The sequence below is a fragment of the Saccostrea echinata genome, unplaced genomic scaffold (assembly GCF_033153115.1).
Source record: "Saccostrea echinata isolate AGI-Se365-2 ecotype Australia unplaced genomic scaffold, CSIRO_AGI_Sech_v1 ptg000030l, whole genome shotgun sequence".
In the NCBI taxonomy this organism is placed as follows: Eukaryota; Metazoa; Mollusca; class Bivalvia; order Ostreida; family Ostreidae; genus Saccostrea; species Saccostrea echinata.
The window spans coordinates 28117101-28128846 of NW_026889779.1; the positions used below are offsets into that span (position 1 = coordinate 28117101).

At 33.0% G+C, this 11746-nt stretch overlaps 1 protein-coding gene across 1 annotated transcript; it reads left to right on the top strand.

Moving 5' to 3' along the window:
* Positions 1 to 556: 556 nt before the first annotated feature.
* LOC133196660 (uncharacterized) lies at positions 557 to 11470 on the top strand. Its single transcript, XM_061332520.1, has 2 exons — positions 557 to 585; positions 10779 to 11470. Exons 1-2 carry the CDS (start codon positions 565 to 567, stop codon positions 11259 to 11261), a joined length of 504 nt encoding a protein of 167 aa, XP_061188504.1. The 5' UTR covers positions 557 to 564; the 3' UTR covers positions 11262 to 11470.
* Positions 11471 to 11746: the final 276 nt, after the last annotated feature.

The following is an 11746-nucleotide window of genomic DNA, read 5'->3' on the forward strand; positions in this document are numbered from 1 at the left end:
CAATTTTAATGAAGTCGTTAATTTTTTACAATTCCTCAAAATGTAGAAAGACGATGTTCTAAAAATAATGATGTGAGTAAAACTTTGATAGCATTGTAAACTTAATCATGAATTATTTACACTTGATAAATAACATTAAAGAATTTTGTAGAGAGAGTCTGTCAGTAAAAAAGATGCTCGCCTACGGAGAAAAGCAGTTTGCCATTCTTCTAGATTTACTGATGACGTGTTTTTTGCCTTAAACGGAAATGTCTCGCGCTGGTTTTGATTTGTCGATTGCAGACGACAATACCACGTGATACACGAATTTTCATTAATCATGAAAATACCCACAAGATATCAAATTCTCTGAAGAAAAACAATTGTATTCATAAATTACAACGTGTCTTTATATTTCATTCTTTTTCTTTGTGATATCAGTTTCGCAAACTCTTATAAAACCTATACAAAGTCGTCAATGATTTGATAAATTCAAATTTTCACACCCTTTTGAAAGTATAAAATGCATGAAAGGAATAGTCTAGACTGATTTGACTTCAGGAGAGAGGGGACAACACATCTGAAATGACAGGAAAAATAACAGTCGTGAGTAGTTTTTGAGACTGAATTTTAAGCAACCAATATTCAATATAAATATAATATCAAGTCAAGTTCTTCTCTTAGGTTGTTGAATTTTTTATATCTGATAAATGATTTAATATATTTTTTTTTAAATTTACCCAAGAAAAAATAACTTACATCCTAATTTTCTGTTAAAAATTGAGCAGCATCAAGAACGATGATCCTGTAGTTTACCTGAAGTGAAAAGTGGATTTCATTTTTTTAGCGTAAAGAACAAACCTCCCAGTTCGTACAATATGTGGAATCTGTAAGGGTGAATTATCTTTACCAGTAATAATTTAACAACATCTAATTCCACTTTAAAGATCTATTACAAATGTTCTCTTTCATGAACATTTACACTGTTCTCTTTGTTCTTCATCTAGAAAAGTATCTTTTGGACTTGCATAGTATTTTGCACCAGTAACTTTCTAATAATAATGATGATGTAGAATTGATAATGTTATCTCTTTCAATTTGCTGCTATCATAAAAAGATGAAATCTTCAATCCAAGCTCACGGAGTACTAAGTATTAATGTTCAGTGCCCACCGACTTCATTAACTTGAGGAAACTTTCATGCTTGGCAGTAAAAGAGTCTTTAACATATTAATTAAAATTTCTTAGATGATCTTTCATATCACAATTGGGGTATATTTGAGATATGATTGACATAGGAATGTCTGATATAGATTTGCGTTTCAATGAGAATTTTTTCCAAGCCTGCAAGTAGATGGAGTGCTTAACACGCTTTAACCTGATGACATTGCAGCATCGGTGATATGGCATGGTACCTGTATTACTTAGATTTTTATTCAAATATTCACGGCAGTCTATGTACTATTTGGAGAAAGATGTCAAGTCGAATGTGTCGTATGATATTCTTTTCTTAGTTTAAGAAAAGAACAAAGTGGCATTTTTTTCAGCAAGAAATATAATACATTATAAGGAGGGGAATGAGCGGTGCAATAGTATATTTTGTAGGGTGTGAAAATAAACACATGGAATACATTTGTCACAGACATAGGAATTTCTCAATCTTCTTAAAATCACACACTAAATAAGATGCATAATGGTCAACAGACGCTTTCCATTTACATGCATTGCGATTTATCTCGTTAAATGAGTTCTTACAAGTTAATGTTCATGATATATCCTATATATATGTAGTGAAGTTCAATTGTTACTGACAATTACTTGAAGTAATAACAGTTTCGACATTGTTCATTATTCTTAGTTGCAAAGTATACGAATTATAAAGCCACTATCCCCCCCCAAAAAAAAAAAAAAAAAATGGAGAAAAAAAAATAACAAGCATTTGCAGGAAGGAAATCTTTGTATATCATAAAAAAAGAATATTATTGCTATCAGTCTGCCTGAAATGACTGTGTTGAGAACAGCTGAAAGAAGCAGAAACATTATGTATAGTTTTTTTCCATTATACAGGAGTAAAAATATTGTACTAGATGCTCTTGGCAAAAAGTATCCCACGCCGCTACGCCTCGGTTTCTTATACATCTCAGACTCTTACATCAGAAGGCCTTTTTTTAATAAGCTATTTCCATCTGCGATATCAAAATTGTAAATAAGTAATGATCATGTACTTAAATATTTGCATAAGGTAACACAGTTAACAAAATTCCAAAAGTGTTCATTAATCAAAATCGTCATCATTTAAACTTTTAACGATAACTTGTTTTGACATCACAAAGTTTCAGTGATATTTCGTTCCATCGATATTTACAGTCATCCCTAACGTAAAATGACCTCAATGCTTTGTTCGCGACAATTAGAGAATAACGTTGTTTTAAGGGTGGTTTTATTGTAAATAATGAATATTTAATTGTTGCGTGCCATTTTTAAATCAGTGAACACTCCATTCCCACTTTGGTATTTTTAACGGCCAATACTTTTACAATGGATTCTAGGGGTAACATGTTGCCAAATCACATGTTCTCGCCGTGAACTTCTAGCATGCTGGAGCATTGCAGATTGTTTCCTTAGATTGTAAATTCATCTCCTCTGAACAATGCTAAAAGTTGACCGATGATTACATGTACATGCAAAAGTGGATATTGCAAAAGAGAGACAGACCTACCTTCAAAAAATGACCGAAAAAGTGTATCTGTATATGTATAAAGGACAACTTTTATTGAAGTCAGTTGAAAACTGATTGGGAATATTGCAAAAGGCACGATTGAAATTGATGATTTCTTCATGAGGTGCAACAGTGATCTGTTTAATACAAAATGGAATGGATGGACTTCAACGACTGGTGTTGGTCACCTTTGGTTTGATGGAATATTGGAACTATTGAATACATGTTCCATCATACCCGAGGAGATCAGCATTAGTTGATACAGCAACTGACGTGTTGTTCTACAAGAGGAGACATGAAGTCGTATAGCATGACATGAAGACGTGTAGCATGACATTAGAGCAGCTGACGTGTTGCTCTACCAGAGGAAACGTGTAGCATGACTTATTTGAGCAACTGACATGTTGTCCTACCAGAGGAGACGTGTATCATGACTTATTAGAACAACTGACATGTTGTCTTACCAGAGGAAACGTGTAGCATTTGCTCATGCAGCAGTCTTTATACAAAAGATGTACAACAGTTTTTACAGCAATTGTCATCTTTAATTAGTCAATTATATGATCAATTTCATGTATTCAACTTGTGTGACATCGAACCTCAAGAAACATGCCTAAGTTTATACAACAACTGGCAAGATATTTAGCAGTGGAGACTTCAGTAGTTGAACGCAGCTCACAAGTTATATTAATAGATGTACATTAGTCAATAGAGCAACTGATGAATCATGTTACCACAAGAGGCGTGCATTAATCTAGGCATAAACGTTTTATGGTCGTATTGACTACAAAAGAGTATTATTCTTGCTGGTGACATAAATACTTATCTGAAAAGGGTGAATAACACATTATTTATAGGCTCATTCTAAGGAAACAAGGTAGGAGAAAAATGGAGAAATGTAAATTGAAATGGGTTTACTTGATTAATACATTGGGCTCACGATAGGTGTTTCGACAGTGATACTTATTTCTCCTAGACACCTGATTTCACTTCTGGTCTTTTCAGGCTTTGTGTGTTTGCCCTGTTGTGATACGTATTGTTTACAGGCTTTGTGTTTTTGTCCTGTTGTGATACGTATTGTTTACAGGCTTTGTGTTTTTGTCCTGCTGTGATACGTATTGTTTACAGGCTTTGTGTTTTTGTCCTGTTGTGATACGTATTGTTTACAGGCTTTGTGTTTTTGCCCTGCTGTGATACGTATTGTTTACAGGCTTTGTGTTTTTGTCCTGCTGTGATACGTATTGTTTACAGGCTTTCTGTTTTTGCCCTGCTGTGATACGTATTGTTTACAGGCTTTGTGTTTTTGTCCTGTTGTGATACGTATTGTTAACAGGCTTTGTGTTTTTGCCCTGCTGTGATACGTATTGTTTACAGGTTTTGTGTTTTTGCCCTGCTGTGATACGTATTGTTTACAGGATTCTGAGATTAGGCACTGTTTATGATCTTCACCTTTTTCATTTAAAGATAACAAACCGTAATCAAGTTCAAATACAAAATTAAACAATGCATTTTTAAAGCAGGAAAAAAATCATGAACTTCTGGAAACTCCAGAGATGGGATCAGTAAGCATCCCCCGGTGAACAGTCACACCAGATGTGATCCCTTTGTCTTGATCGGTTAAACAGAAAACCTTTAGAGAAATCAGTTCTATGACAATAATGACCTAACAACCTGTATTAAAAAAGTCAACATTCAACCTAATGACAGATTGTATTTGCAAAGAAGACCATTGAAACGACGGAAAAAATGAGGGAAAATTGACTACATAGAATTTTATCAAAAAGTTTAGCAATTACTTTTCCATCAATATGTAAAAGTGAAATAAATGGACGAACAGAATTCAAGCTCATAAGTCCATTAAACAATACAAAATAGGAGCAGAGCAAACACGGTCCTCCAAAACATGAGAGGTGGGATAAGGTGCCACTGAAGGAGTGAGCATCCCCTGCCGACCGGTCACAACCGCCGTGTGCTCCTTGTCATGATCGGGAAATAACGGAAAAATCCGTCGACAATTCAGTGTGTAAATAATGGCCTAACAATTAGTATGAAAAACCTCAGTCAGCATAAAGATAACGAACAGTGATCGATCTAAAAATCCACAAACAAAACAAATATGTGAAAAGGGCATAAAACACGGACCCCTGAAAATTCCAGAGGTGGGATCAGGTGCCAGGAGGAGGAAGCATCCCCTGTTGACCGGTCACATCCGCCGTGAGCATTGATTTATCTCTCTCTTGTAAAACATCCAAATACAATAAAACTTTGATATCAGACTCATTGGTGTCTTGTTTTAAGTTCATTGGGGCACATTGATTAAAAGTATGAATGAAAATGATTGTTGATTAAACGTAGTCAATGTACTCTAAATATCCAGTTGAAAGCCACGGTAAAAACGTCTTTTTATTTAGACGTTTTGAGTAAATTCTGCTTCATAAGAATACCAAAACAAAAATTTAAAAAAACCCAAAAACCAAACACAAAAAAAACTGAAATAATTAGAACTATACGGAAATTCCAACATGTTTTCACAATGAATTGTGTATGGATTTTCCGTTTACTCAATCATGACAAAGGATGCAGACTCCACCATGGCACCCGATCCCACCTTTATGTTCAGAGGTCCATGTTGGTTCTGCTCGTAATTTGTATGTTTAATTGGCATTTTACAATGTCCCACTTTTTCGTTATATTCACATTTCATTCCTATCATTTTTAACGATCAGCTTGCATGAGTTATATTAATGTACAGTTGTTGCGCAAGTGGGGATGGATACATTAAAGACTTAAGAATTACAGGAATTTCAAAATGGCTGCGCCCATTCGACATCTAGTGGTGAAAATAAAATGGGTTTTTTTGGTGATATTAAATTGCAATTGTTAAAAGCTAGACATGGAGAGTAGAACAGTTTGTCGACAAGTGCTACATGATAGTGGATAAACTGTTTAACTAGTTCATTGACAAAGAGTGAGTCTTCACTTTCAAATGTCACACAAATCGTTTCTGTCGTGAATCAAATAATTATTTATTATTTCGGTTGATTGAATATATCACTCACAGAAAAGAAAAAGTCAGCGCTGATTTTGCCGGTTTAAAATTCTTTGAATGGATTTCAATAAATTTTTAATAGAATACGTATCCTAGTGGGATGAATCGATCATACTTGAAGGCAGCCCTTCAAATGGGATTCTTGTGGGATAATACTGCAGTGTGCAGTCCAATATGATGACTAGTTAAAAAGGAGGTAAAAAAGTCCTCATCGAAAATATCTATGTAGTCTTCGACTACTCTACTCTTCGACTTCTCTAGATCTTCCAACAGTCTATTTGAAATCCCATGGTATTAATTTTGCCACTTTATTAGTCCACTTTTTAACTTACACGAGTCGAAGGTTCAAGTGAGCTTTTTCTGATCAAATTTTGTCCGTTGTCTGTCTCGTTGTTATCATCGTAAATATTTTATATTTTTTATCTCCAGGACCACTGGGCAGTTGCAATCAAACCTGTCACAAAGCATCCTTGTGTGAATAAGATTTAAGTTTATACAAGTAAAGGCCCAAGCCCTCTTTTATAATGGGATATAATGTAGAATTCGTGAAAATCTGGTTTGGTTATTTAAAAATGAGGAAACATTTTACTTGGGGAAACCTTGGAAAAAAGTTTAAGAATCTTCTCAAGAACAACAAAGTTATGATCAGCAATATTAATATGCAAACATTCTCTGGTAGTGTAGATTCAGTTTTCCCAAAGTTTTATGGTCCCTGGGCATATGTTGGGATGAAATATGGAGATAACGAACAGACAAGTTCAAAGCCATTAAAACAGAACAAATCGGGAGCAGAGCAAACACAGACCTCCAAAAACATCAGAGGTGGGATCTGGTGCCATTGAGGAGTGAGCATCCCCTGCCGACCGGTCACACCCGCCGTGTGCTCCTTTTCGTGATCGGGAAATGGAAAAATTCGTCGACAATTCAGTGTGTAAATAATGGCCTAACAATTAGTATGAAAAACATCAGTCAGCATATGACTTAATGATAGATCGTATTTTCTGACAAGGTCATTGTATCGACAAGGGATGAATTTTTTACAAAAAAAATATGTAGGGAAAAAATTAAAGCAATATGAGCTGCAATTTTGATGTCAGAAATTTTTGTTGCAAATTTGTTATTATTTATTTCAATGGCAGAAAAGAAAAGAAAGTTTATAAACTTCCGTTGTTATATTTGCGATGGAAGAACTATTTATAAGCTTTGATGAAGCAAAATTACATTATTGTCGTCCTGTACAATATTGATTTCTTATATTATAATACGATATAATATTTGATTGTACAGAATCCTTTATTCTGAAACAATTTGATACTCTATTTCTGTTTAATTGACCAAGAAGATTTAACTTATACATAACTTATACATAAATATATCATAATAACATATTTAACAGCAAAATAAAATTTTCACAACTGCAGCTCATATTGCTTTAAATATCTTCTAAACCATGATGAATGATACTGAAGTTCAAGCATTTTTGGATAGTGCAGATTAAACTCTGTTTAAATCATGGCCTCTGGGATTAGGTTTGGGCTACAGTAAGGGACCAAAGTTTTACATAAGGATGTAGAGGAAAAATCTTTAAAATATTCTTGTCTAAAAAAAGAGCCATGTTTAATGATATTAATTCGAAATCATCTTCAGGTAGTGCAAAATCTATTTTGTTCAGATCATGGCCCCTGGGGCCAGGGTGGGGACACGATATGGGATTAAAGTTTAACATGAGAATAAACACAGTCAACTGAATGGTGACTGAAAGGTCACTGAGTGGCAGAGCTCTGCCATTCAATCACTTTCCAGTAAACTTTAATTCACCTTTCAATTAACTGAATGGCAGAGTTTCATCCTGTGATATAGAAAAAAATGTAGAAACATCTTTTCAAGAACAACAGGGTTCTTATTGATGATATTGATATGAAGAATCCTCGGGAAATGCAGATCAAGAGATATGAAAATGTTCTCCAATCTTAGAGGTTATCAAAATTCAAAAGTTTGCTTCGGAATACATAGGGAATTTTTTTCAAGAACTATGACTAATCATTTTAATATCCAAGCATCCTAAAAAATGTTTAAAATTCTTTTTCAAGATAAGTAAAGCCAAAGTGACTCAGGTGAGCGTCGTGGCCCATTGTTTTTATATTCCTATAAAGCAGAATTTATACAAAACCTTCTACATGAAAAGAAGATATATCGTGCAGGGGCCTTCAATTCGACATTTAGATATGTATCGACGACGTTTTATCATTTAACAAAATTCATTATCATTCGTATATTGATTCGATGTTTACCACTTAACTCGAAAAAAAGGATAACATAAATTCTTGACACTCAGGTTTCATATTTGGATTTTTTTAACTGGAGAAAGACATTGACGGTAAATTAACTAAACTTTATGATAAACATGATGACTTCAAGTTTTTCTTCGTCCCTTTCATTAACTTCCCTTATTTATGTAGTAATATACCATTACTGTCTACATGTGGTTTTCCATGATCAATGCAACGACCTTGTTTGCAAATACAATCTGTCGTTTGCTCAGATGCTAACTAACGTTTTTAAAAGAAATGTTATGTCATCGTTTTCATGCTGAATTGTCTAGGGTCACTCCGTTTTCTCGACAGAAGGCCCAAAGCGAGTGTGACAACTGAATAGGGGATGCTTACTCCCCCATGCCACCTAATCCCATCTGGGATGTTTTCGGGGTTCCGTGTCTGCTCTGCTTTCAAGCTGCATTGCTTGATTGGACTTTCGAGTAAGATTAATGTTCGTTATATCCACCTTTCATAATCAATCAAAAGTGGTTAGGTTGTTACATGTAGTAATATGCTCGACCTCTCTGGGTGCTTTATAGTCCAGGATGCCCTCTCTTTTCAATTACACATTTTTCATTTAAAAAAAAAATTCATGACTTGATTATTCACTTAATGCTCTGACGACAAAACTCAACACTTTGAAGAAGGTACTCTGTAGCCCTTTTTAATCCCATAAAAAGAATTATGAACATGACATAAACAAGGACCCATGGAACCACCAGATGCAGGATCGGATGCCTAGGAAGAGTAAGCATCCCCTTTCGACCGGTCACACACCGTGAGCTCTCTGTTTTGATCAAGCAAATGGAGTAACCAACAATTAAAATCAACATTTATATAAGAACACTGGCCATGTAACTTATTTGTCAGTAGCCTGCCTCGTTTTGAAAATTGATTTTACAGTAAGGAGACAAAAACACCAATAGGAGAAGGTGATGAATAAAACTTTTTTCTTGCTATATTTCATCAGCCTTCATTAAAGTTTATAATGAACAGACTTTTCTTCATAAATACGGCTTTGAATCGACCAGTTAAACAAAACATTAGAACGCATCAACCACTTTGTTTCACTTTGCCGTTGATCTACATCCGTTGAAACTTAACGGATTAAATTCAGATAAACTGAAAAATGGTTTGTTAATCATTGTCATTAATTTTACGTAATGCTTATATTTCCATGTAAAGGGATAACAATTTTAGCTATCAAAATCAATTTTAAACACTGTTTAGAAGTGATATTAAAATGTTTCTTTAAATCGATGATAAATACGAGAAATACTTTTTAAGGACATTAAATTATATATTTTTTTAAGTTTTGAGAAGCAAAAGAGCAAAGATTACATTCTCTCTCTCTCTATATATATATATACATTTTTTTTTTTTACATTATTCTCTTTTGTTAAATGGTTTTTGAATTGTCACAAATAATTGTCGATTAAAGTTTTTTTTACTGAAACTAGAAGTTCATTATTATTTTAAGTACGTAAATAGTCCATTTTTCAGTTTTAATCAATGGTAAAATAATTTAAGATAATGGAATATTTTTTTTCACTCGGATATCCAAAAGTTACTTGTATTAATTCAAAGCAGAACCAAAAAATAAAGATAATATTATATAATTACTTTAGCCTTCAGGTTCGACATTCCATGAATAATGATATCACAAAGATTAGAAAAATAAACAAGAACAAAAAAATCCTTACACAGTCTATTATTTGCACGTGTAGTGAATCAAGTGCGGGTGAACGACCTTGTGGCTGTACCTTCCAAGAAAATCAATGTGATGTATCAATTCAGAAGAGACAGTCGTGGGTCTTAAAACAATTAACTTTGTAAGGGAATCTCTTCGGGTCATCGTTTGACGGATAAATTTAAATTTCTAATAAGTATCTTTTTCACGACAGTCGAAGAAAATAATTTTTCCAGCTTTTTAGCATTAGAATGTGAAAAAAAATCATAAAATACATCAGTATGTACCAGTTTTGCAACATTTTGAAAATATTTAAAATAAGTTAATATTTTTTATTTCTTCATACCTCAGTTGTTTCTGAAATGGGACAATCTGTAATATTTTCTGGTTTTGTCTGTAATGTTTTGAGACCCTGAAGTACCTAAAAAAATCTTCATTAAATCTCTTATTGTATATTGCATAATGATATATAGAAGCAGATCGATAAACTGCAAAGTATGTATGGTCAAAATATCTACACATACATATATACATGTATATACAAAATGACACTAACTCCAGTCTCCCTGACACTTTAATACTTAGTTACACGATTAAATATCCTCTAAGGAAAAAAAATCAATTTTTGAATATACCTTTACCCCGTTTAATGATTGATGTAATGCTTACATGTGATACAAACCTAAAGACCTTTATGGAAAATGTTAAATGATTTACATTTTAATATATACTATATTGGAGATTTATATTAAATTGGACATTTAACAAGATTATAGACTAATTAAATATGAAGAAATTTTGAATACATTGTTGTATATACCTTTTCGTCTGCAATGTAACACAATGGAAAATAAAGTTATAAATTTTTCAAGGATTTTTCGATGTTTTTTTTACCTGCATATATGTCAAACAATCTTAATTAATCATCGCTGATCTATCGTATGTCAAGTACAGAAAAAAATCCATACTTTAACATATTTGTATGATATTTTTATCTTTAAATCCACCATTATTTATATCGTTACAGCTACCAGTATTTATGCTGTGTACCTTCTGTCCTGTCGTTTGCTCTCTTCCAAAGTTTCTCGAAATATTCGGAAGACAAAGTAGAAATCAAGGATTGCAATCTTCAGACGTCTCTCGCATTCAAAGATACATGATAGATAGATCTGATTTGCCCATTTCTACAGCTGAGCGAAGCGAACCTAGAGACATTATACGGCAATCAGAACCGTTTTCAACAGACATTGAACTGCCATGGCAATGTGCTTCTGAATATTATTGGCGGGATTTAGGAGAAATGCACTTTCCAAGACATTTAAAGGAAGTCAGATGTTTAAATGCAACCTGTTGGTATGGGCATTATCGTTGTACTCCTGCCAAGTATACAGCTATGATTCTTACTCGCAGTGTAGAAGGCGATGAAGATGGAAACGTTCCATACTCCCTTCGGCGGCAATGGAGGTTTGTAAATTTGGATATTACTGTTGGATGTATGTGCTCGAGGTAGAAAAACTGACGGATGTAGTTCTCTAAATTCTCTCATCATGTCATATTTATATTCATTTTTAAATAACCTTTTTTAAGGTATGGAATAGATATTGTAATTATAAGCTAAAAGAAAACACATTGATTGCGTATATTAAATTCTTTATTTTTTTAGATATATTTTCTTAAGAAAATTGCACATATTATTAAAAGAATAGCATTTTCTGTGGATCAGTGTATATTGATGAAATTTTTCATTTAGATTTGTATTAAAAATAGCAAATAAAGCTCCGTTAAGCCGTTAAGCAATGTTCATTTTTTTTTTTATCATATTTTAAAAAAAAATGCATTATATATATATATATATATATATATATATATATATATATATATATATATATATATATATATATATATATATATATATATATATATATATATATATACTGGTGATGTTTATATAGTTCAAAATTACAACCCAAAAGCAATCATTTTATTCATCTATCC

Bases quoted from the DNA above. Each gene is read 5' to 3' on its own strand.
- LOC133196660 (XM_061332520.1), top strand. From the start codon at position 565: ATGACAGGAAAAATAACAGTC. The intron at 586-10,778 runs GTGAGTAGTTTT...ATATCGTTACAG, and splicing joins TGACAGGAAAAATAACAGTC to CTACCAGTATTTATGCTGTG.